The sequence below is a fragment of the Urocampus carinirostris genome, chromosome 3, assembly GCF_059441175.1.
Source record: "Urocampus carinirostris isolate Australia breed hairy pipefish chromosome 3, RoL_Ucar_1.0, whole genome shotgun sequence".
NCBI classification, from domain to species: domain Eukaryota; kingdom Metazoa; phylum Chordata; class Actinopteri; order Syngnathiformes; family Syngnathidae; genus Urocampus; species Urocampus carinirostris.
The window spans coordinates 64778965-64805221 of record NC_142351.1 but is presented as its reverse complement, the minus strand read 5'-3'; the positions used below and the strand labels follow the sequence as shown (position 1 = coordinate 64805221).

At 39.1% G+C, this 26257-nt stretch overlaps 3 protein-coding genes across 8 annotated transcripts in view; 1 reads left to right on the top strand and 2 right to left on the bottom strand.

Moving 5' to 3' along the window:
* The window catches only part of LOC148370476 (zinc finger BED domain-containing protein 4-like), a 214916-nt gene extending 202806 nt beyond the window's left edge, over positions 1–12110 (bottom strand). The window contains exon 1 of the mRNA XM_088333001.1: positions 11381–12110. The gene's annotated coding sequence lies outside the window, so the exon portion shown is untranslated. The remainder of the gene's footprint in view (positions 1–11380) is intronic.
* Positions 1–26257, top strand: part of zbtb17 (zinc finger and BTB domain containing 17) — a 119106-nt gene that overhangs the window by 34289 nt on the left and 58560 nt on the right. For 2 of the 3 annotated variants that reach the window (XR_015850146.1, XM_088333000.1), the window contains exon 15: positions 411–810. Coding sequence is in view for 2 of the 3 variants with exons in the window: in XM_088333000.1 (XP_088189126.1) it covers positions 411–796 (386 nt within the window). In the remaining variant the exon portion in view is untranslated. Of the gene's footprint in view, positions 1–410; positions 1086–26257 lie in introns of those variants that run through there. The other variant, XM_088332998.1, reaches the window with a different exon arrangement.
* Positions 2278–26257, bottom strand: part of cenpe (centromere protein E) — a 55404-nt gene continuing 31424 nt past the window's right edge. For all 4 annotated transcript variants that reach the window (XM_088332992.1, XM_088332995.1, XM_088332993.1 and 1 more), the window contains 21 exons: positions 25730–25930; positions 25428–25661; positions 25154–25366; positions 24880–25089; positions 24606–24818; positions 24332–24541; positions 24058–24270; positions 23784–23993; positions 23531–23722; positions 23347–23442; positions 20432–20557; positions 20178–20372; positions 19916–20113; positions 19350–19562; positions 17426–17626; positions 14980–15144; positions 14801–14901; positions 14643–14740; positions 13475–13607; positions 8968–9305; positions 2278–2392 (listed from right to left, as the gene is read on the bottom strand). In XM_088332992.1, the coding sequence (XP_088189118.1) occupies positions 2328–2392; positions 8968–9305; positions 13475–13607; positions 14643–14740; positions 14801–14901; positions 14980–15144; positions 17426–17626; positions 19350–19562; positions 19916–20113; positions 20178–20372; positions 20432–20557; positions 23347–23442; positions 23531–23722; positions 23784–23993; positions 24058–24270; positions 24332–24541; positions 24606–24818; positions 24880–25089; positions 25154–25366; positions 25428–25661; positions 25730–25930 (3825 nt within the window). In that variant the 3' untranslated portion in view covers positions 2278–2327. The remainder of the gene's footprint in view (positions 2393–8967; positions 9306–13474; positions 13608–14642; positions 14741–14800; positions 14902–14979; positions 15145–17425; positions 17627–19349; positions 19563–19915; positions 20114–20177; positions 20373–20431; positions 20558–23346; positions 23443–23530; positions 23723–23783; positions 23994–24057; positions 24271–24331; positions 24542–24605; positions 24819–24879; positions 25090–25153; positions 25367–25427; positions 25662–25729; positions 25931–26257) is intronic.

Below are 26257 nucleotides of genomic sequence, written 5' to 3'. Positions count from 1 at the left end.
TCAGTTCGTAGTGGTACAAAAAAAACTTTGAACTATCAATGTTCCATTTTATAAAAAAAAGTATATATTGATTGAAAACTTGTATTTCTTGTAAACAGTGGAATCACCACTTCTTCGCTATGTTTGTGCACAATCTGCTCACGCTGTGCTCTATGGCACTGGCCCTCACTCTCACCAGACATCACATTTTTATTGGTATATTTGGCATTGGATTGATCCAAAAGTAATCAAGTTACATTACTGCAATATTATTGTATTCAGATTACATTACTGTTTACATTTTTCCACAGGTAATTATCTAATTTTTAAAGTGACCCTGCCTATAGTGCGGGAATATGCTCTATTAATTCAAATGGACGATATCATTATGTCATTTTGTTTTGCATGCTCATCCCCTTTTCTGTTCCTAGACCCCAACACGCAGATCCTTTACGCGTGCGATTCTTGCGGTGACAAATTCCTGGACGCGAGCTCGCTAGCTCAGCACGTTCGAATCCACACGGCTCAGGCCTTGGTCATGTTTCAAGCAGACTCAGATTTCTACCAGTACACAGCAGTCACTGCCGCCGAGGGGGACGACGCCGCTGCCTGGCGACCCCGGTCCGAAGAAGTGATTCAGGAAGGGGAGCTTATATTTCGCGATGAAGGGGACGACGGAGAACAGGAAATCAGTCGGCAGTCCCGAGGAGGAGAGGGGAAGGAGGGGAAGCGGGAGGACGGACAGACAGGAATGGACGAGCTCCAGGCGGATAAGAAAGTTGAAGGCGAGCTGGTAGTGTGTGAGGTTCACGTGTAGACGCTAGCAACGAGGTGAGTGGTACAAAAAAACATTTTCAACAACACGGTGAGTGATGTGCATCATTCCAACACTGTGCTATATTTTTTTTAAATCAAGATGTGAAAAAAGTACTGTTTTGCCCTCCTTAGTAATCACTCTGGACATGAAGATTTCCCTCAGATATTATGGGATAAGTATTTTCCAAAAGAGATTATTTTTAGGACAGTATATTTTGTATTTCAAGTCTTCTGTGGGGCTAATAACATGACTACGTTTTTTGTTGACCAATAAAATGTACTGCAATAAAGGTCTCAGATATGTCATGTAAAAGTTAAGTTTCTGCATTATGTGAAACAACACTTTTGGGGGTTTGTTTTGTCTTTTATAACTGAATTCAGGGATCAGAATTTTTCACGGATCCGCCGATTTCCGCTGTTTTTGAACCCCAAAGGTCATTTCCGTAAATCGTCTAAATTCGATGAGAAAATATTTTGGGGGGGGTGAAGTATAATACGTGACTGTTTCGTCACACAACGTGGTTTAGCTAACAGATCGACTCCTACCATTGGTCGATAGGTTTAATCAATCAGCGGAGCTTTTGTTCAGAGCATTGGCTTTCTCAAACGGTGAAATGAGTGTTTGAAAAAGTAAATATGAAAATACTAAGAAAAGAAGACGAGGCTTTTGTCTCCGAGATTGTAAAGGAATCAAGAATACATTGAAGTGGTCATGGCTGGAGAAGACTGTCACAGTAAACGTTAAAATCGGCGCAAGGATATGTTTTTTTGTGTCTATACTGTGTCGATCTGATCAATTATGGTACGCGAGGTTGTGTGGTACTGATCGATCATGCTAAAATGAACAAGCACAAAGCAAAAATAGCTTGCCGTCGATCAAATTAGGCACTCGGATCCGCATTTAAAATCGGCAGTGAAACTCACAGTAACACCACCGGTTCAACATTATTGGCCGTTCCAAATCCTTCCACTTCAAATACTAGCAGCAGTCAACCCCAATCTGAGGTACTTATAAATTTATTTATTTATGAAATGATTTTATATTTTGTGTTTATACAATATTTAGAACAGGATAAACAAAATTTAAAATTTGTTATAAACATGATTAAGATAAATTATTTTGTATCATTATGATCATGTTCAATATTACAAATGCTTTTAATGTCAATATATTATTTTTTTTATATATATATATATATATATATATATATATATATAATACATGGTTTCTGTTTTGTTGGATTTAATTCATTCTAGTGCAATTTTCACATAGCAAATAAGATAAATGCTGTTGGCCCTGGACCTGGCCGGGGCCTGCGGCCACTGGACCCTGGCTATTTCAGCTGAAAATGAAAATCTCCATTCTGATCCCTGTGAATTGAATTATCTTTAATGTCATTATCTATCTTTACATACACCAAAGCCAGGGAAGGCTTGGAGTCACTTGCATAATATATTTAGAAAGAAATAAGAAAGAAAGAGTTACTATAATAAAACAGATTTAATAACAAAATTAGGAACTGGAATATTATTCACTGTGTAATACACGTTTCTGGCCTGTCCATGGGCTGGGACTGACTTGCGTCAGAGTTGGCATCTGAAAAAAAAAAAAAACAATCATTAATAAACAGCACTTATAAAAATGAATATCTGGTGCCCATTCACAAACAAAGACTGCAAAAAAATTGTCGAAGATGTTTGTGTGTTTGGTTTTCCAACTCAAGGCTCCTACAGCTTAAGGCATGTTAAATTTAAGATTTTTCTTTAAGCCTTGTGAAACAAAATCGAAGACCAAGTCAACAAGAAACAATTGAAACCAACAAAACTAAAAAACAAATTTTTTGTTTATTAATAAATAATATTAATACATCTTATTAATGTGTTCACATTTTTAAAGGCTTTGTAAAATTGGATTAAGGACATTTTAATGCCAATTAAGGCCTTATTTTTAGAATAATAAATTCAATGCATTTTAAGACTTTAAGGATCTGCAAAAACCCTGCCAATTGATCCATTAGCTTTCAAATACATTTGAAACCACAGTAAAGCCCGAAAATATTTGGTCAGGGACACAAGTTTTGTTGTTTTAGCTGTTCACATAAAAACATTCCAAAATACCATATAACTCATATGGGCTTAAAGTGCACCATCTCAGCTGCAATTTGAGACTTGTATCCAAATTGGAATAAGGGACCGCCACAGCAGCACATTGAGCACAGTAACGGTTCGAGAAACATTGCAATACAGAGGGAACAAAAATTCTAAAAAATGGGTCAAAGCAGAAAAATGATCCTTATTTGGACTAATTATATTAATGGCTCCAAAACATTATCCATTGTCTTTCATTGACAGAATAATATAAACCAATCCCTCAAAGCTTAAAACAAATGAGAGAAACAAATGAGATTTTTGGTATACGCATCTTAATTTATAATTTAACGTGTTTTTCAGTCGTTCTGTGTTGCTTCAGTCTACACTTGATAGAAGTTGAATTGTAAAAAGTGAAAAGTTTTTTTATATGTATATTTGTTATAGCACTGAAGAGTTAAAATTTCTAATTTTTATTTTGTTGTGCTTTTTGCTATTCAGGGATTTGGTTTTGTTTTTTACAAAAAAAGTTTAAATTAGTTTAAAGTTCACTGCAGTGTAAAAAAAAGACTAGTATAATGCATTTTTGCTTATTTATTTTATGCATAATGTTACATAATTATTTCTAGTATATCCTTTAAAGCACATATGTCAAAGTCAAGGCCCGCGGGCCACATCAGGCCCGCGAGAGGGTTTTACCTGGCCCGCGTGACGATATCAATATACGGTATTATTAGATCCGGCCCGCAGGCCGCTGTAAGCCAGCAGCCCGCAGTACGCATGAATACTACATTTCCCACAATGCAACGGGGACGCGCCGAGCGGGAGCAAAGCGGGGGGCGGTTTGATTTATTCAGCAGTGGATCAGCAGCAGTCATTAGCAAACAGCAAAAATCAAAAATGGCTAAACGGAAGGTGGACAATGAAAACCGGGGCTTTCAAACAAGGTGGGAGTTGGAGTACATGTTCACGGAGGTAGCTGGAAAACCTGTGTGTCTGCTATGTGGAGAAAGTGTGGCGGTGATGAAAGAGTATAATATTAGACGACATCATGAAACAAAACACACGGAGAAAACCAAGATTCTGGACATAGAACAAAGGCTACAGAGGGTCGAGGAATTTAAACGAGGTCTCAAATCTCGACAGGGTCTGTTCAGAAAAGCACAGTCACAAAGCGAGGCTGCTGTCAAGGCCAGTTTTATTTTAGCAGAGGAGATCGCCAAATCAGCCCGGCCATTTACCGAGGGGGATTTCATCAAAAACTGTATGCTTAAAGTCTGTGACGAACTTTGCCCAGGCAAAAGACAACTTTTTTCAAACACCAGCCTGAGCAGAAATACCATTGCTGATCGCGTAGACCTGTTGTCTAACAATCTAAAAGAGCAACTTGTGCAAAAGATGAAGCACTGCCAAGTATCAGCGTCAGCCTCAAACAAGTAATGTAGAGTTGTAGTAATACAGTACTGTATATAAATGTATGTAAATACACTAATAATACAGTAATGTTTCCTGTGCAATTACACATTTGAAGTTTTTACTCCGTTCAAGTTTAAAGGTTAAATATGCACATAAAGAAGGTCTTGTTTTTTGTTGTTCCCCTCGGGAATTTTAAAGCTTTATTGTCTATGTTGACTATGTTTTTGTTTGCCGACTCTGTCCTGGGAGTGTTTCTTGTTTTTTGGCTTTTCATGGAAAATAGATCTTGATGTGGACAACAGTCTTTTGATAAAATTGTCTCCTATTTAGCAGAGAAAATGACTTTTGATTGTTATTATTTGTTAATCAGTAATTCCTTTTTTTCACACTAACCCAGAGAAAGCCCAGAAAGGAAAGTCAATGTACATTTGAGCAGGACAGATGAGGTCCAGTGTGTTGATTTCTATTGGTTTTAAGTAACAAGAGATTTTTGCACTTTATTTTATTGTATTTCGAGGCAATACTTCTTTTTAATAATTTCAGATGATTGAATGATAGAAAATGGTTATGAGTTGTTGTTATGAGATATGTTATGAGTTTTTTATATAAAGGACATTTGTATTTTGTGCCTGCTGAAATTAAAAATGACTGTCAGTCATAAGAAAATATTGCTTTATTTATCCAATCATATTGTAATATATTTGTTGTGTTTTCAGTAGGTTAAATCTTGGTTTCAGTAAAGATTGGACAGTCCGGCCCTCGGCTTGTAGCCAAATGTTTTATTTGGCCCTCCGTCCATTTGACTTTGACACCCCTGCTTTAAAGTGACAAAAACATCCGAAGAGCCATTTGGGTGCTGAGCTGAGAGCCTGTTCTCTAAAAGAACTGGAATTCCCATCACCAATAGGTTTGCTTTACAATAACATACCTGTCAACTAATCCAGTTTTTCCCCATATTTTATACGTTTTTTGATCATTTCAAATTGTGTCGCCGTATAACAGTTTGTGAAACAAACATACCCCTGGACACGCCCCCAGAATGTCTACCAACCGGGTTCAATAATTCTATGGGAAACCCTGTAAGAGTTAGGAATAATAACCCCTACAATCTTTAAAGCCCCTTTTTGACACTGAAGGCTCCTCTCTTGTTAACTTGTCATCAATTGAATATGATAAGGTCTGGAGTTGATTATAGGTGTGTGGTTTCGCATTTGTAAGCCGTAGTGACCACATCGTGCATACAAAAAAGGCTCAATGAAGGTGACACTGAAGCTTCTGAGACAAAAAAAAATCTATAATGCTTGGAGAAGCCAAATTAACAGTTTGGTTACAAAGAGATAAGGAATGCACTGGTGAGGTTAGCAATTCAAAAAGGCAAGGACATCCACAGAACACAACGGATAATCGTCGAACACTCCCTATGTTAAATAAAAATCAACTAACAACAAAGTGACGAACACTCCCCCACGAAGTGGATGTATCTGTCTCTAAGTCTACAGTAAAGAGAAAACTTAATGAAAGCAAATACAGAGAGTTCACCACAAGTTGCAAGCCATTCTTTAGTCTCCAAATTAGACAGGCCAGACTTGACTTTGCTAAAAGACAACTCAACAAGCCTGCCCAGTTCTGTAAAAGTGTTTAATGGACAGATAAGACGAAGAAAGCTGTACCAGAATGATGGGAAGAAGAGAGTTTTGAGAAAAATAAGAAACAGCACATGATCTATGAAACATAATGGAGGAAGTGTAATGGCATGGTTTTAAGGGCACTGGGTCACTTATGTGTTGTAATCAGTGAACACAAGAGTAGCCGGATTAATTAGAAGAAGAATTTAAAAGAATAATTTACTTTCATTGTCATTCTTGTACCCATGCACACAGAACGAAATGTTGATACACCTGACTCGTACAGTTAAACTGTAGTGAGCCAATGTAGCCGCAGCCGAACAGGGCGCCGCCATTTTAGACCCAACTGCTGTGTTGGGAGTCATTAGGTGACCAACCCCCCCCCAATTCCAACCCTTAATGCCGAGCGCCAAGCAGCGAGGCAATGAGTACCAATGTCGTTAGTCTTTGGTATGACTCGGCCGAGGCTTGAAACAGCGACCTCCCAGTTTCGGAGCGGGCCACGAGCTGGTTAGCGTTATTAAGTAAACAAGGATCTAGCCATCTGCAGCAAAGCCAATTGGACAGTGCTTCACAGTTTGGATGGAGATGGACACCGACCAAAGCATACAGCATAAGCAACCAAGGGGTTTTTAGAGAAGTGGAATATTCTGCAATGGTGAGGTCAATATTCAGATCTCAAGCCAAAAGGAAAAGAGAAAAAAAACAAAGGCAAAAGCAAAGAAACTAGGAAATAAGTGTGTGGGCATACCCGTAGCAGCTTCATGGCCAACAATCATACCAGCTACCTGGATAAGCCCTATGTTAAATTAATACAAATTTATCTTCCTATGAGCATTTAAATAAATGCATGTTCATATAATTTATGCTTTTTGCAAACAATAATACATGGTTTTTAATGAATCTTTTTCTCAGTAGCCTAGATGGTAAGGCGCCCGCTTTGAGACTGGGAGGTCGGTGGTTCGCGCCCCGGCCGAGTCATTCCTAAGACTTAAAAAGTGGTCGGCGGCGCCCTCTGTTGGCTGCGGCTGCATCGGCTCGCTACAACGGGTCAGGTGCAATCGACATTTCGTTCTGTGTACATTGTTACACAGAATGACAATACAAGGAAATTATTATTATTATTATTATTACTACTCGGAGGCGCTAAAAACACACAATTTCTCTTTAAATGTCAAAAGGTAAATGTAAAAAATGACCTCTTTTTGCGTGATGTCACTCGTACTATGCCCCCCCCACTCCCGATGAGCTTGCCTGCAAACTGCCCTTATAAGGGGTTAGTTGTTTATTATGAGAAGCCATTTGAGAAGTAAATCATACTTCCTCTCTCACATAACATCCTACTCTCTTTAACACATGCACAACTACATTCTAATACAGAGACAATCATACCCATGCACAAACACTACCATAACGGGGTTCCTACAGCCTAAGGCATATAGAATTCAAGACTAAGACTTTTTTCGAATGCCTTTCACAATCAAATGCAAGACCAAGCCAACAGAATTAAAAAGACAGTTGAAACAAACTGAATGAAAAGAAAAACACAAATATTTCTTGCACACAATACACTGTGCCTCTTACACATTACCTAGCACAAATTCTAGCAAAGGCAAGAAAAATTGGTCGGACAGCCACTTTTCATTGAATGTACATTTTCCCATGGTCCAATGTAAATATCTGTGTCCAAAGTTGTTATGTGTATTGTGGGTAGACCTAAGACATGCGTCTGCTATGAAAGGCCTGACTGAACCTACATTATTGTTTTGATAGTTCCGTTATTGTGATCATGCCAGGTTGCCACCAAAGTAAAATATGTGAATTATTAAAATAGATGATTGATACATGTTACAATTTTTTTTTAGTGCAGACAAATATACATCTTATTAAAGTGTTTACATTTTTAAGACTTTCAAAAATTGGATTTAAGAGATGTTAATGCCAATTAAGGCCTTATTCTTAGAATAATGAACTTAATGCCTTTTAAGACTCTCCAAGGATCAGCAGACACTCTGTATACTCTTTACAATATACCAATATACGCTTTTACAAATATACTAATATAATCTCTCATACATATAGTCCACACAAAAACTTCTACATCTGTTGCCTAGCGCACAGCTTTCCTTGTCCCAGAGGAAAAAAATGCTAAACCTTTGCATTTGCACAATGAAAGTGCATAAGCCTGAACTAATATTAAGAGTATAGCGGTGTGTGTGTGTGAAAGCATAGTTGTGTGCATGAGAGTATAATACACACTACTATGCTCTCATACATTCTACTATACTCTCACAAACATAGGTTAAATCCTGTAGAAAGTGTCTAAGAGTCTAGTAGTGTGTGTGTGTATAAGAATATGGTAGTTTGTGTTAAAGTCTTATAGTAGCTCTGTGACAGCATAGTGTGTGTATGTGAGTATAGTAGTGTTTTAGAATATAGTATGTGTGTGTGACAGAATAGTAGTGTAAGAGTATTCTAGTGTGCGTGTGAGATTGTAGTAGTGTGTGTATGAGAGTACAGTAGTATGTATGAGAGTATAGTCGTGTTTGTGCATGGGTATGACTCTTTGTATGAGAGTATACTTGTGCATGTCACACCTCAAGTCAAGTCACGTTTATTTGTATAGCCCTTAATCACAAAATGTGTCGAAAGACTGCATAGGTCAAGATTACACCGGCCCCTGATCTTAGACCAACATGGGAGCAAGGGAAAAACTCCAAAACCTGTGCGATAAAGTGATGTCACATGTTAGTGCAAGTATGATTTACTGCTCTAATGTGCTCTGTTATGTGCTCTCAGTTTGACACTAGTCTAGAAGACAGTTCATCCGGATTGCTCCAAGATACAGAAGGCAGTTCTCGGATTGATTTTAGTGTAATTATAAAGATCGTTGTGAAGTGATGCAGTAACTCCGCAAACTACGTATTTATCCGTGGAACCTCTAACTGGAAAAAAATCTGCAATGCACTGAGACCATGAAAGTTAAACTGCGATACACCGTGGGAACACTGTACAAGCTTCCTTTTCTTGAGCCATGGCTTACCTGCACTGATGCCAAGAGTAGAGTTATCAAAGAACATCTTGGGAAAGGACCTGGAGAGCGCATCGTCGTTTACTGGTTTTTCCAAAATGTTGTGTTTGGGTGACTCCAGCAAAGGGGCTTTGGGCGAATCCAAAAGCCTCCTGGGGGTGTCCAAGGCTTTTTGAGGTACGAAGAGGAACTTTTTGGGCGATTGGGGGCAAAAATCGGGGGAGACGGCGAGTTTTAGTTTGGTGGGAGTGCACGGCAAAGCTGGCTTGGGGTCAGTTTTGGTCTTCAACTTGAGCTTGATGGCTCGGTTCTTCCATTTAGCAATGTCAGCTTGCTGATTGGAAATCACGCTGGAGAAAGACAAAACACATGTACAACATCAGACTGATGCCACCAAATTTAAGTACCATAAATTGCGGACTACAGAGTGCGCCTGACTAAAAGCCGCATGAGCAAATTTGTCCCAAGAATGCGTTTTGTGTCAAATACATGTCGGTGTTTATTATTTGAACCCTTTATCGCCCGAGTATCATACAAACTGCTAAGAATTGTCTTGTTATTTTGACCGTGATAGAGTCAGAAATTACGTATGAGTGATTACTGTTGGCCTTTATTTTTCAGAACAACCCAAACTTTCAATATCTGGCAATATTTACCATACCTATGTGTTAAAACAATGGAATAACAGTTCAAAATTAATAAAATAAATAACAGACTTTGATTTTTCAGGTTTATAATGAAATACACAATTGAACTGAACACATTGTAAGACAACAAAGGTAAAAAAAAAAAGAACAGTTATAAATATATACAAAAAAATGCTTTTGAGTCTTGCCCAATAGAAGCCCATACATTGTCAACTACTTTTCACAGTAAGGCGTTTAATAGGCCTGTGTGGTAGATAACCCATCAGTACCCCAACTTACTGCCACTGTGAGAATCAAAACTCGTTGAGAAATATTCAAATGATTTTTGATTGGTTACAGATAACTAAAAAAAAAATCTTGACTTATTAAGCCCCAGTCTGTTATTTCTTGTATGAATAGTCCGTTGACACATGTGGGAAGATTGCTGGAAGTTGCTGCCACCTTGTGGGTGTTTTCGGAAAACTACTTAGATTTAATTAGATTTTTTTTTTCATATGGTGGCAGAGTTACGGTAATTTAACCAAATATGTTTAGTGGCATCAGACCTGTTGTTCGTAATTGTGATCGTTAGCGCACTGTTTACATCATATTTTGGGCCCAACTACCAAGGATGTTTAATAAAAAGAAAGTGCTCAGGCAAACAAGATTTAACCTATGTTTGTGAGAGTATAGTAAAATGTATGAGAACAGGTTAAAATTTCCTTTGGGAGGTTTGGGTCCTTACCTGTTCTCCTTGCAAGATCAAAATCAATTTATCTTTCCTTATTTTTAGTGTCTACTAAACTATGAACTCAACACTAGTTTAAAAATGCACGTTTAGTTTTTTGTATTGGTTTTAAACGAGCCCAAGTGCATGGTGTAATAAGTCTGTGGTTTGCAATAATCTGTGGTCTGTGCAGCCCTTTGAGACTCCTTGTGATCAAGAGCTATACAAATAAACATGACTTGACTTACATGTACTGGATTTAATCAATGTATTCCCCCCACCCCTTATGATAGTACAAGTCCTAAACGTCACAATAAGGAAAACTATCTGAATTGTGTATATATACACGTATATATATATATATATATATATATATATATATATATATATATACTGGACTGTCTCAGAAAATTAGAATATTGTGATAAAGTTCTTTATTTTCTGTAATGCAATTAAAAAAACAAAAATGTCATACATTCTGGTTTCATTACACATCAACTGAACTATTTCAAGCCTTTTATTATTTTAATATTGCTGAATTTGGCTTACAGCTTAAGAAAACTCAAAAATCATATCTCAAAATATTAGAATATCATGAAAAAGTATACAAGTAGGCTATTCAACTAATCACCTGAATCATCTAATTAACTCGAAACACCTTGCGAGGGTTTCCTGAACCTTAAAAACACTCAGCTTGGTTTAGTAAACTAAATCACAAGTATGTGGAAGACTGCTGATCTGACTGCTGTCCAGAGGACCATCATTGAGGGTAAGACACAAAAAGAAATTTCTCAAAGAGCAGGCTGTTCACAGAGTGCAGTTTCAAAGCATATCCACAAAAAGTCTGTTGGAAGGGAAAAATGTGGCCGGAAACGCTGCACAACCAAGAGATATGACCGCAGCCTTAACAAAATTGTGAAGAAGAGCCGCTTCCAGAATTTGAGGGAGCTTCAAAGACAGTGGGCTGAAGCTGGAGTCCAGGTATCAAAAGCCACAGTTCACAGACGTGTCCGGGAAATGGGCTACAATAGCCGTATTCCCATGGTCAAGCCACTTCTGAACTCAAGACAACGGAAGAAGCGTCTGACTTGGGCTATGGAGAAGAAGCACTGGACAGTTGCAGAGTGGTCCAAAGTCCTCTTTTCAGACGAAAGCAAGTTTTGCATTTCATTTGGAAGTCAAGGCGCCAGAGTCTGGAGAAAGGCTGGAGAAGAGCAAAATCCAAGTTGCTTGAAATCCAGTGTGAAGTTCCCACAGTCAGCAATGGTTTGGGGAGCCATGTCAGCTGCTGGTGTTGGTCCACTGTGTTTCATCAAGTCCAGAGTAAATGCAACTGTGTACCAAGAGATTTTAGAGCACTACATGCTTCCATCTGCTGAAAAGCTCTATGGAGATGAGTATTTCATTTTCCAGCATGATCTGGCACCTGCCCACAGTGCCAAAACCACCAGTAACTGGTGCACTGACCATGGCATCACTGTCCTTGATTGGCCTGCTAATTCCCCTGACCTGAACCCCATCGAGAATTTGTGGGGTATAGTTAAGAAGAAGATGAAAGACACCAGACCTACAAATGCAAATGAGCTGAAGGCCGCTATCGAAGCATCCTGGGCATCAATAACACCTCAGCAATGCCACAGGCTGATTGCCTCCATGCCACGCCGGATTGATGCAGTAATCCGTGCAAAAGGATTCCCAACCAAGTACTGAGTGCATCAATGGACATTTTCAAATGTTTGATTTAGTTTTGCTGTTATAAAATTATTTTTTTTACTTGGTCTGAGGAAGTATTCTAATATTTTGAGATAGGATTTTTGAGTTTTTTTCAGCTGTAAGCCAAAATCAGCAATATTCAAATAATAAAAGGCTTGAAATAGTTCAGTTGATGTGTAATGAATCCAGAATGTATGACATTTGTTTTTTTAATTGCATTACAGAAAATAAAGAACTTTATCACAATATTCTAATTTTCTGAGACAGTCCAGTATATATATATATATATATATTTTTTTTTTTTTTTTTGATAGTAGCAGTATCCCCAAACCTCACCAGTCAATGGTTTGCAGGCAAAATTATTATTTGAACTTTGGCACCACCAGCTCGTGTAGTGGTTTGAACACTCAATATATATTTTTTTACTCTCCATACAATGACTCACCAACACACTGAGGAGAAAAATACCAAAGTCCCAGGAAAAGCATTGAAATAAACAAGGTTTATGTTTTAAAGATTATGCATTATAGAGGATTTATATAGGCCCATTTAATGTACATATAACGATTTGTGTATAATTTGTGGTTGGCTCCCAAAGACAATAACAAATGACAGCACAATCCCATTTCTAACATCTACGTTTTTTCAAAACCCGGTGGTAATTTGAGATCCAAATGTTTAGTTTTCAATGATCTTTCTTTGATCGAAATACAAAAAAACCAATTAAAATGTACGTAATATGTACCTGCATACCATGAAGGCTTAAGAGCCATAAAAAAATAACTCCTTCACGTTCATTTCTTACATTTACAATGTAAATCAGCCGGGAAATGTCTAGCACAGAAAAGTAACACGTTGTGCATTCGTTTGCAGACTGTGTCCGCAGCGGTCAATCCTAAATAGCGCCTGTGCACATGTGAGCCATATAACTGAACTTAAGCTCTCCCATCCCTAGCCCACAAAACAAAGTCATAGGAGACACTATGCCATAAAAAATCAATTATACAAACATGCTTGGAATATTTTAAACAAGTACAGACGGCTGACTGAATATTTTGGTAAGGCAGCAGCAGGTGACTATCAGGTATGTGATTACTATCTGGACAAAAACTGACATAATTTTAGGCTATTAACCGCCAGCTACATAATTGTTGCTTAGCTCTCTTAGTAAGTAACTAATGTCAGCATGTATATTTTTTTTAAGTAATAGGAGAAACACTTGATCTCCTCTCAATATGCACAAGGAGTGAGAGAGCCTTAACTCACTCGCATTAATAGTGACTGCCAATCTGATTTATTCACTTCGATAGTTGTGAATAGTCTGACACAATTAATACCCTTGTTTGCAATGTGTTGCACCGCCATATTGTAGGTCGCAGCATAGTAAAAATTAGAGGGGGAAAAAAAGTAGCGGCTTGTAGTCCGGAATTTTCGGTATGTGTGCCCGTCTTACTTGTCAAGCTGCTCGATTTTCGATTGAAGCTGTTTGACTTCCTGCTCCAGGTTCTTCTGCACAGATGCGGCACTCTTGTTCTCCAGACCTCGCGAGTTGAGCAGTCGATTGACAAGTTCTTCCCCTTGCATGACTACAAATGAAATTTTTTTTTCACAGTACTGGGTTTTGAATTCATACATTTTTCAAACTGCTTTTCTTCATAAAGGGTGCTGCAGCCCTATCCCAGCTGCATTCAAACAGTAGACAGAACACACCCTGGACCGAATGCCAGCCAATCACAGGGCACACATTTGACAACCAATCACACACAAATCAATATCTTGGAAGGGTGTTTGTACAGACTAGTAGATTCAAAAGAAATAGAGGAAGAGAAAAATAAAGAGAACGAGAGAGAGGAGGGAGCAGTAGAGAGGAGAAATAGAGAGCGCTAGAGACATTTTCTCTTGCACTTCTCTTTGTGTTGCCTCATGGGCTGGATTCAATCTGTTGGCGGGCCTGATCCCTTCCAAAGTAGGCCTTTAGAACATTCTAGACATGGGTCTGCGGCATGCAGCCATTTGCGACCCATATGTGGCTCCTGTCTCAATATGAAATTAATGTTATTGCGCCTGCGCAAGTTAGTTATGGATGCCAACTCCATGCTTATTAGTTAGGCAGGGCTCCAAATTACCACGTACATCTGCCCCGGAATATGAGTGGCTAGCCATTTCCTGTTGGAGCCATGGCACTGACTACAAGTTAAACAATTCAGATTTTTTTCTTTTCTTTTTGCAATATAATCATGAATTTTACTTAAAATATTACACACTGTCCCTTAAAATTGCAATGCAGAATGAGGGGCTTTTGATGTGTGGGAGGAGATTCTGCTGTTGAACTGAAACTTAAAGGACGGGTGATAAACTTTATGTACGGTACTTTGGGCAAGTTTCTGCTGTTGAGCAAAGTTTGTTAGTTACATTCATCCACTGGCATATTTAGTTTCTTATTTGCTATACTTTTTTTTAGATATTATATTGTGTATAAAAAACATTGAGAACAGTAAAATTATTTTATTAAACTTGTGTAAAGGCAGTTATGGCTCAACCTCACCCAAATCTCAACACCAGCGTCCCCTCCCCAGTAATTTGAATTTGAGGACCTTGAGTGAAAAGGTTTGCCGCCTTACATGTCTGGTCGTCTTGCTGCTGCAATTCCCTTACAGACTCCTTCAGTTTCCTCACCAACTCCTCTTTGGCTTGCAGAGCCGTGGTCATCCTCTGCAGTCTTCCCAAAAGAAATGGTATTAAGAACAAGGAAACAAATCTCCTGTGTCTGGTCCCTTACTCTTGTTGATGCTTATCAGCAGCAACGCTCAGCTCCATTTCCTTCCTGAACAATTGAGCTTGAACTTTCTCCAACTCGGCGGTCGAAGGCTCAACATGGTTCTTTGGAAGCAGTGAACGTGTCAAATGTCATCTTCGATTACATCCCATCATAATCCTTAAAAGAAAGGGGCAACCTACCTCAGAAACCTGCAGTTGACTCTCGAGGCTTTCCATCTTTTTCTTAAACTCTTCAACTTGGAACCGCTTTTGTGCAACTTCTGCATCCAGGTGTTGAATAACCATTGTGTTGCACTGGTTTTTCTGCTGTTCCTTCTCCAGCTTGCTAATCTTTAGCTCCAAAGTCTTAAAAAAAAGGCATAATCAGGCTGATGTTGTTACCATTTTGCTACTTTGACAAATGAATATTGGTGAAAATGGTGCAGTTTGGTCATTTTAAGTCTCCATAGCTTTTATTCTTCCTTGTATGTTTAAGCACTCATTTTAAGTTGCACTGCTAAGATATATTTAGTGATTTTAAGTAGCTAAAATAGGCGGCACGGCAGCTGAGCGGTTAGAATGTCCTCGGCACAGTTCTGAGGTCATGGGTACAAATCTAGCAACCATCCTTCCTGTGCGAAGTTTGTATGTTCTCCCCGTGCTTGCATGGGTTTCCTCCGAGCACTCCGGTTTCCTCCCACATTCCAAAAACATGCATTTCAGGTTAATTGGCCAGTCCAATTTGTCCCTAAGTGTGAATGAGCGAGTGAGTTGTCTGCATCTGTGTGGCCCGCGACTGTCCTGCAACCAGTTCAGTGTATCCCCTGCCCGAATATAATTGGCATGGGCTCCAGCATCCCACAACCCTACTGTGGATAAGCAGTTCAGATAATGGATGGATGGAGCTAAAATTTCTCTACAACTTAAAACTCAAGAAAAAGCAAGTCCATTTCATATTTTACCCCTTAATCCTGTAAAATTCACGTAAAATCCCAACTGAAGACTAACTCAAAGTAAATCAGTTGCTGTTGTTGAACCGTTTGGAGAATCAGGACGGTTTTAGTTTCTCTTTGAAGGTGACGTTGGAAAGTTTGGTCCCCAACTAAAATAATCACTGAGATAATCACTGCAAATGCTACCAACATTGAACACACAAAATAAAATGTTTTTATTCTCGCCTGAATTTTCTTTTTGCAATCACATACCAGCAGATCTGTGTTGCATGGGCATCTTAATAGGAAAACCACTGAGACAATAGCATGAAGCCTTACTTACTCCCAGGTCAAATTTGACCACAATCTGAAATACTAAACGTTGTATTTTACACCTTTCTCTAAGGGTAGGCTTTGCCAAAAGCGGTAATTTGGAGACTAAAAGGACCCTCAAAAAGGACATTTCTTAAACCTCTTCATCAGTATATTTTACTTCGACCTTTTTTTTTAGACATTGTGAATTTTAATAGTTGTAAATGTTTGATTTCTTTCCACGTGTCTATTGCCGATTGTGCACACTTGCGCATGACAAACTGGATAGTGAGTGACCTTACGCACATTTTTTTAGAGTGATTTAAATACACTACATAAATATATTTATGTTGGGTATTGGATTGACAAAATCAATGTGTCAATCACTTGAATTGGTCACAACCGGCTGAAGTTATTAGAAGCCAAAGTAATGCTTGTTGATTTTCAATACTGGCCTTGGATTATGAAAAAAAGCTTGCAATTGGTCGAGAGTGGGGCCAATAAAAAGGTCAGAGTCTACCGCCATATTGAAAAACACCTTACAAGTTTGTTTACTTGTAAAAGGGAATAATGGTGCTTAACAGACAGACGACAACAAGGATTCTCAAACTATGCAGAAATGGTTTTAGGCAGATTTTTTTCTGTTGGCATTTTCATGTATTTTGGAGTAAGTATTTTACTCGGTTGGATTCACTGGACTGTCGGGAATGTAACGAGTCCATGTTTGCGGGGAATCGTTTAATCAACTGACTACAAGAGTACTTTATTAGTGAGCTATACCGGCTTTATCGTTTTTGGGCATCTTGTTTCAGGCTGATTGTGATGATTCTGTGAGGAGTACATTTTGAAATGGTCATCATATCTTAAATTCCAAGAATTTAAGCTTTCCAATTATATTTGACATGACAAATTTCAGTTACTGGTTACATCAAACAGACTCGTCATTGCTTCTCAACAGCCGCTGCAAAATTAGCCTCACGAGACGATTGACGTTGCATTTAGTAACAAAGGTCGAAGCATGTTAAAAACAACTTGGCTAAAAGGAAAAAAACTCAAAGTTACGTGCAAGGTGAAGCCGCTGATCTATATTGCTTCAGTTTGACAGCAGTGTCGATCTCCCCCACTATTCTACTTGTTTTTTCTCTGCCTCTTTTCAATTATCTTGCTGAATCCAACTTAGAATGCGGATGACTTTCAAACACACGCCAGAGGAAACGCTCATTCTAAGAATGAATAACTGCACTCACTGCAATTCTAGCTGAATTTACACATACGAAAAAAATCTCTAATTTGCAAAATGTATGAGCTGAATATATGTTCTTGTGCACCGAGAATCTTTAGGAAGCGCGCAATTGCCTTTTAAGTGAAAAGTTGCTTTATAAAATTCCAGATTGTTTACTTACTTTGACCCTCTCCTGGTGCTGATGAAGCTGAATGAGTTCTCGGTTATTGCACAGCAGAGTCAGCTCTGACCTTGCTGGAGTTGTCTCAAGTTGCTTTTGCAGAGCGACCCGCTTGCCTTTTTCTTCTTCCAACTGGAGTAGACTTTGCGCCTTAAGCTGCTCTAATTCCTGACACTGAACACTGTGCTCGTTGCTCACACCCTGTAGCGAATCAAAGAGAAGACAGTATTTGTGTGCATTTGGGGTCTTTGTCAATTTTTCTCTGTACTATTGAAGTTGAGTCACTTCTCTGGAAACTTGGACAATATAAGTTTATACATATCTAATCAGCAGTGTTTAACTCGTTCACCTTCAATGACTCCTATTCATGATTTAGGCTTCAACTCATCAACTTACCATTGATGGGTGTAGCTGTAAATGGCAGTTAAAAAGTAGAGTACACTTCAGAATAATAGTGCCCTCAGCTTAAGATATGTTGATTTACAATGTTAAATAAGATTGTCCATCTTTACAGCAATTACCCAACCATAACATTTAATTTGTTCACGTGCCTAAAAACTATTGAAATTCAAATTTTGCAGTGTTCATGCATATGACAAGTGGTTTTGGTCCCCATTAACCGCGATAACTGAGGGATTACTGTACACCGTCACGCAAGATGCAGATCTTATATTGTTTGGGTCAAGGCATCATGAAGATGCTGATATGCTATTGGCTGAACTCCCGCCCCAATGCTCATTTTTCTCTTTCAGAATTTGGTATCACAATGTTTTATATATCTAGCTATGGATCCCAAGACTTGCGGTGATGCTAAAAGAATAAGCAAGCTGACAATAGAAACGAACCTTGAGGTAAGAAATAGGAGGACGCATCGTTAACCACGCTTAGAACTATGAACAATCAGGATGATTATTACGCACCTTTTAGGTTTTATTTATATTATACAGTGGAACCTCGGTTCTCGACCATAATCCAGAACCCTGTTCGAAAACCGATTTGTTAGATCACAGAAATCATTTTTCCCATTAACAATAATTATTATTAATCATTTCTTTCTTTCTTTCTTTCTTAAATGCAATAGTTGTACGCACTACTTTTCCTTTTTCACCTGTGGCAACTTTGCTGCTTGCAATGACTTTCTTCGGAGGCATAATTAGGGGCTAAAACACTTCGTACACCTATATTAAAAGCGAAAGCAAAACGAAGCACTTCCGCACGCCATAACAGTCACGAAAAGAGCGAGCTACACCCATACGCAGCTCAGCGTCGCACCCTAACGTACGCACTCACGCATTACCGGTGTTCGAACTCCGATTTTTCGGACCGCACAGCGGAGCAAGAATTTCTCTAAATTTTTGGTCGGACTCCGATTTGTTCGAACTGAGAGGCGTTCAAAAACAGAGGTTCCATTGTATTAATATACAATACATATTTGGTTTATTTTAAGTGTTGGACAATAATTTCATTAAGTGTTTTGTGAAGTACTAATCCGCATTTATCAGTTTGAATCGACCTGCTACTCCACTGTAACCAGCTCAAGTCATGTCACACCAAAGGCGATTAGGAATTGTAATCTTTTTTTTCATGCTATGATTTTGATGCTACGAGTTTTTCCTTGCCTACATGTATGTTTTAGATCAGAGGATGGTGTTATAGTCTGTAGTTTCCAATAGCCTGTGGTCTGTTCAGCCCTTGTGATAAAGGGCTATACAAATAAACATGACATTAACATTTATAATGTAATACATGTACACTATATACAACTGATGTTTATTATTTATATACAGTTTTAACATTTTTATCTGGGCTAGCGTAGGTTTGAAACACATTAGTCAATTACCATAGGTTTCTGTTTCCCACAATATGAAATTTAAATTACAATCCACACCTCAGAACAAATGATTGCCATATGGATAACACATACCTGCAAAATCTTCTCTCTGCTCATCACCTGTGAGGATCTGCCATCGGACTCTGCAGCAAATAGCTGGAAGAGTCTGCCGTTCACTAAGGGGGGCCTGTCATGCTCAGACTGCATCTGATCTAAAAACCTGGACCTTTCTCGGACCTCAGCAAAAACTTCGGTGCAGTAAGAATGGTAGTCTTCCCATAGTTTCGGTAATATGTCCTCCATTTTCTGTAAAAACAAGCTCTTCTCAACATCTTGACTAAACAGTTGTGGAAGGAAAGTGGTTGTCAAGCATTAAAATCACTACTGGGAGAAGCTAGTTTGGCAAAATGGTATTTCTGGCTTCGATAGTAGTAAAATGGCCACCAAACATGTCAGCTTCTTTTAAGGGTGTCTCTCCTATATCGGTAGCCTAGATGGTAAGGCGCTGGTTCAAGCCTCGGCCGAGTCATACCCAAGACTTACAACATTGGTACTCATTGCCTCCCTGCTTGGCGCTCGGCATTAAGGGTTGGAATTGGGGGGTTTGGTCACCTAATGACTCCCAACACAGCAGTTGGGTATAAATGACAAAAGCTCACCTGCACGTACAGCTGTCGTTTTTTAACCAGTTCAGCCAGTCTGTGTTCTTGATCTGAGAGACAATACAAGTCTTTTGCAGAGTATACTCTGCATTGCAAAGCATCCTGCGCGCGCCACTCCTCAAAGAGAGCAATGTCCATTTCCACCAACTCCTGAAAAATCATCCTATATTCTTTGGCCTTTCTCATAAGTGTGTCCTGAAGAAGCAAAGAAAGCATTAGTGATGCTATGATGTCCAAAAAGAATAGAATGGAATTTTACCAATATACTCTGGAGAATGCTCAGATTCTTGACTCCCAGTCCACAAACAATGTCATGGGCATTGCGTGTGGCTGGAGGGAATGAGTAGTAGTCCTCATTTTTCAAGAAGCGTTCCTGTTTTAGGGTGTCATACTTGTAGGCAGGTCGAGGCTGGCTGCATTTGTCCATAAATTGCTGAAATCTTTCAAATAAATCCTGCAAAATGTATAATTTCAGGAGACTTGACGAATTGCTGCCATTTCAACATTTTTTACCTTGAGATTTAAAGTGATGTCGTGCAGTATTGAGGACGCGGTCACGCTGGAACCCAACAAGGCCTTGTCGCAAATTGGAAGCTCTTCGTCGACAACATGGATTGTTGCTTTTGGTTCATTCGGCAACTGTAAAGGTAAATAAGAAAAAACAACACATCGCTATATAAGAGTTTTACATTTTTATTACCGGTAGCGTATATCACTTCACGTGTTATTTTCACAGCAAACCGCAAGAAGGCCTGTGTTGATAATTTCAACCTTGCCCTGTTGTGGGTGGAAATTTTTCAAAGCGGAAAGAGGATGCATAGCGGCTTAAATCTTGAAGTTGTTTACCGATCTAAGTGACACAGAGGATAAATATTTGAACGGATTAAGTGATTTGGGGTGAAGCTGATAGTTTGGTAAGCATGAGCTTTATGCTAGAGTTATCTGAATAACGTGAGTTACGTCATTACTGATGTGTCTACGATATGCATGTTAGTATACCGTGTTCTCCATTTTATTTTTATTTAGAATGCCTTTCAATATGACATGTGTTTTTTGTGTTGGATTTTATCAAATAAATGTTCCCCTAAATTCGACTTATAATTTTATTTCCTTCTTGATTATGCATTCTTTGGCTTGTGCGACTTGTACGCCGTAAAATACGGTAGGTGCATGTGTTTAAAGCAGGTCGGCAACCTATGACACGCGTGCCAGCAGTGGCACGCGAGAGGTTAACCAGTGGCATGCGAGCGCACGGCAAAAAAATAAAAATAATGATTTTTTTTTTAAAAAATACACATTTTTACCTTAATTCTAGACATTTTTAGTTACGCATCATGTTGTTTTAGGGGCATTACTGTAGCGCTCAGCCTCCTCTGCGCTGCGCCTTGCAGAGATCCGTGTTTTGACCCAGCCACAGAAACACCGGCGTGCGATAAATGAATGAATCATGACATTTCCTTCAGCGAAAAAAATCCAGCCTTTCCAGCTAGCATGGACGGATGACTGGGGCTTTTTGCAAAATAATGACCGTATTTGTGCATTAGGCCTCGAGAGTGTTGTACCATGCACGTCAAGTGTTAAACGTCATTACGAGACGAAATATGAACATGAATTGAAGCATGAGGTCTGACAACGTGGAGCATTAAAATCCGCTTTGTCGAGGTATTGACAGTTTTTTGACTACTAGATGTCACTGTATTGTGGTACTGCAAACAAAACGAGTACTACAAAACACACGGAGGAAAACACTGCGATAAAAGGTAAAGTAGCACAACTTTTTTCATTTTTGTTACTTTTGGTCTCCTTAGCAGCCAGATGCCGGACAATGCCAGCTCCCCCTCAGAAGGCTCATGTTATGTAGAATAAAGGCAATTTCTGTTAGGGGAATATTAAAATGGCTTTTTTATATAATAGTGCATATATTATTTAGCTCATCATTTATATCAACATAATATTTTCAATGATTTTTTTTTAACCACTCTGATGCGCTATATACCACACAGTGCTTTTCAGTGCTGGCGGGCAAAACATTGTCAGGATCTAAAATGCATACAGCACAAACAAGTTCATGCTATCTGTCTTTGTATTTCTATCTACCTTGGTCATATGAAATGAAATGATCTGAAATGATCTGCATTTATATAGCACTTTTCAAGTCTTTGACTTCCCAAAGCGCTTTACAATGTGCTCCACATTTCCCAATAGCGGCCTTGCATTGCAGCCATGTAAGACGCTAACCTGCTAATTGGGGGTATTAGGGGTTCAGTGTCTTACCCAAGGACACTTCGACATGTAACACGGATGAGCCGGGATCGAACTGGGATCCGTTTATCCCAAGACGAGCGCTCTACCTCCTGAGCTACTGCCGCCAGGGCCCGACAGCTTTCACTGGTTTACCCCATCCAATTTTGTCATTCCTAACATACTCCTCAAACACTCCATATCTCAAAGACATTTAATTTCCTTCTCAAATCTGCATTCAGGCTCAAAGTCTGAACGCAGATTATAGGGTCAATATATGTGAGAGGATGTGGAAGTAAAGCGAATGAGTAGAAGAAAGAGGAGATCGGAAGGATGATGACTCCAAAGTCATTCTACTTTGTGCAACGTTATGACGAAATGTAAATACCTTGTGCTGCTACACTCATCAGTTGCTCACATTTTAAGTACTTGTACATGTTTTAGGACCATATAAGCTTTGATGGTCAGGGCAGTTAAGAGTAACATGAAAATAGGAGAAGTGGAGAACTAATGATAATGCAACAGTATTACGTCATGAATCTTTCTCAACTTAACTAGCTTGGCGCCAGCCAATCAAGTTTGGGGACGAACAGATTGAAGCTCAGACTAAGTACGTGTTTACGAGTTAAACCGTATTAATTTAGCGCTGTGGTACTAGCATTAGGATGCAAAAATTATCCGGAGTCCAGTTGGCGCCAAACGAAAACATGGCGGGAAACATACCCAAGAACCTTTGAGAAAATGTATTGTTGGTAAAAGCTTGACAGGGCCCCCAATTTAACCTCCATCTCCTACCTTGTTGTATGATAAATGAAAACTAAAACAAACACATAATGCCGCAAATTCCCCCGGACAAAGCCAGCTTCGAGAGTCTCACCTCATGTTTAACGTGATGCGAGTAAAACACCATTTGTCCATGCATTTCGAGTCAATACACAACAAAACATAGGTATTCATAAGAAATCATATCAAATCTCTGTGATGCAATTGCCTCAACCCGGACCGCCGTTTTCTTTTCCTTTAACGCTTTCAGCTGCTTTCTCTAGCTGCTGCACCTAGATCCCATCAGTGATTTCACCACATCATTTACACGTCTTAGTAAGTTTTCCATTCTATAGTGTTTGATTTCATTAATAGTCTTTTGAAGACAATTGTGTAGAGTTTTTTGGATCCATCACAAAACTTACCTCTACTTGAAGCTTGGTCTCAACTTTCCTCGCCTCAGCCCCCTGAAGCGAACTCAAACGATTCTGCTCAATAATTTCTGCTTGCATTGCAGATATCTGTCATTGAGAGATCAACATTAATACATCTCCTTAAAAACATTTAAAAACACTTCGTATCAACCAGACGCCAAAATATTGCGCTTACCCTATTCTGACACTCCATTTGGAGCCGGTTGTTTTCTTGTTGAAGTTCTTGCAAGCTCTCAAGCAACCGATCTCGCTCCTCGCTGAGAGACATCACTCTGCAATTTAGCTTCTCAGAGTCCTCAAAGAAGCTCTGACGTTGACTTTCTTGCTCGGATTCCACTTTTTTGATGTTCTCAGCCAAGTGTAATTTCTGTAAATTGTCTCACTTTAGAAGAGCTATACAATAACCTGACATTTAGTATTAAACAGACCTCTGTTTGGTATGACGCGATCACATCCTCCAGTTTTGTTGAGAGATGTTTATTCTCTTGCTTTAGCCGTTCCAGTGCCTCCTTCAAATGATCGCGCTCCTCACTGAGCAAAGTTACTCTGCAATTCAGTTTCTGAGAGTCCTCAGAGAAGCTCTGACAACTTTCTTGCTCAGCTTCTACTTTTTTGATCTTCTCAATCAAGTGTGTTTTCTGGAAAGAGTCTCACTTTAGGCGAGCTATACAATAACCTGACATTGTTTAGTATAGAACAGACCTCAGTTTGGTATGATGTGATCACATCCTCCAGCTTTGTTGATAGATGTTCTTTCTCTTGATTGAGGTGCTCCAGTGTCTCCTTCAAACAATCTCGCTCCTCGCTGAGCAACGTTACTCTGCAATTCAGTTTCTCGGAGTCCTCAAAGAAGCTCTGACGTTGACTTTCTTGCTCGGATTCCAATTTTTTGATGTTCTCAGCCAAGTGTAATTTCTGTAAATTGTCTCACTTTAGAAGAGCTATACAATAACCTGACATTTAGTATTAATAAGACCTCTGTTTGGTATGACGCGATCACATCCTCCAGTTTTGTTGAGAGATGTTTATTCTCTTGCTTTAGCCGTTCCAGTGCCTCCTTCAAATGATCTCGCTCCTCACTGAGCAAAGTTACTCTGCAATTCAGTTTCTCAGAGTCCTCAGAGAAGCTCTGACAACTTTCTTGCTCAGCTTCTACTTTTTTGATCTTCTCAATCAAGTGTGTTTTCTGGAAAGAGTCTCACTTTAGGCGAGCTATACAATAACCTGACATTGTTTAGTATAGAACAGACCTCAGTTTGGTATGATGTGATCACATCCTCCAGCTTTGTTGATAGATGTTCTTTCTCTTGATTGAGGTGCTCCAGTGTCTCCTTCAAACGATCTCGCTCCTCGCTGAGCAACGTTAATCTGCAATTCAGTTTCTCAGAGTCCTCAAAGAAGCTCTGACGTTGACTTTCTTGCTCGGATTCCACTTTTTTGATGTTCTCAGCCAAGTGTAATTTCTGTAAATTGTCTCACTTTAGAAGAGCTATACAATAACCTGACATTTAGTATTAAACAGACCTCTGTTTGGTATGACGCGATCGCATCCTCCAGTTTTGTTGAGAGATGTTTATTCTCTTGCTTTAGCCGTTCCAGTGCCTCCTTCAAATGATCTCGCTCCTCACTGAGCAAAGTTACTCTGCAATTCAGTTTCTCAGAGTCCTCAGAGAAGCTCTGACAACTTTCTTGCTCAGCTTCTACTTTTTTGATCTTCTCAATCAAGTGTGTTTTCTGGAAAGAGTCTCACTTTAGGCGAGCTATACAATAACCTGACATTGTTTAGTATAAAACAGACCTCAGTTTGGTATGATGTGATCACATCCTCCAGCTTTGTTGATAGATGTTCTTTCTCTTGATTGAGGTGCTCCAGTGTCTCCTTCAAACAATCTCGCTCCTCGCTGAGCAACGTTACTCTGCAATTCAGTTTCTCAAAGTCCTCAAAGAAGCTCTGACGTTGACTTTCTTGCTCGGATTCCAATTTTTTGATGTTCTCAGCCAAGTGTAATTTCTGTAAATTGTCTCACTTTAGAAGAGCTATACAATAACCTGAAATTTAGTATTAAACAGACCTCTGTTTGGTATGACGCGATCACATCCTCCAGTTTTGTTGAGAGATGTTTTTTCTCTTGATTGAGCTCTTCCTGTGTCTCCTTCAACTGATCTCGCTCCTCTTTGAGAGACTTGACAATACTGGTCAGCATCTTCATTTCTTCAGCGGAGCTGAGACATCCACTTTTCTTTTCAACCAGCAGAGCATCTCTCTCAGCTTCAACTATTTGGAGTTTCTCCATAAGGTGCATTTTCTAGAAAGAGTTATTGTCAGCGCCTTTGTAAGGTGAACCATATTATAAAAAACAAGGTGGAAACAAACCTTTGCATTTATTTCTGTCACATCGTCCAGCTGAGCTGCAAGCTCATTTTTCTCATTACTGAGTGTCTCCAGGTGCCCCTGCAGCTGATGTCGCTCTTCATTGAGAGACTTCACTTGGAGGGTCAGGTCCTCCAATTGGTCTGAGAGTTGGGCATTTTTATCAGGTTCAACACACTCGAGGTGTTCCGTTAACTGTCTTGTCTAGAAAGATGGAAAGGTTGAAAAACAAATAGGCGATTAAATGCAGAAGAAGAAAAAAACAAAAAACAAAACAAAAAAAACTGATCTATATTAACAGGTATAAAAATGCACTCAAGTATTTTATTTTAGGGCATTTTGGACACTTCCTAATGGCAAGTGTAAAGTTATCAACTATACTGGACTGTCTCAGAAAATTAGTATATTGTGACTGTTCACAGAGTGCAGTTTCAAAGCATATCCACAAAAAGTCTGTTGGAAGGGAAAAATGTGGCCGGAAACGCTGCACAACCAAGAGAGATGACCGCAGCCTTAAAAAAATTGTGAAGA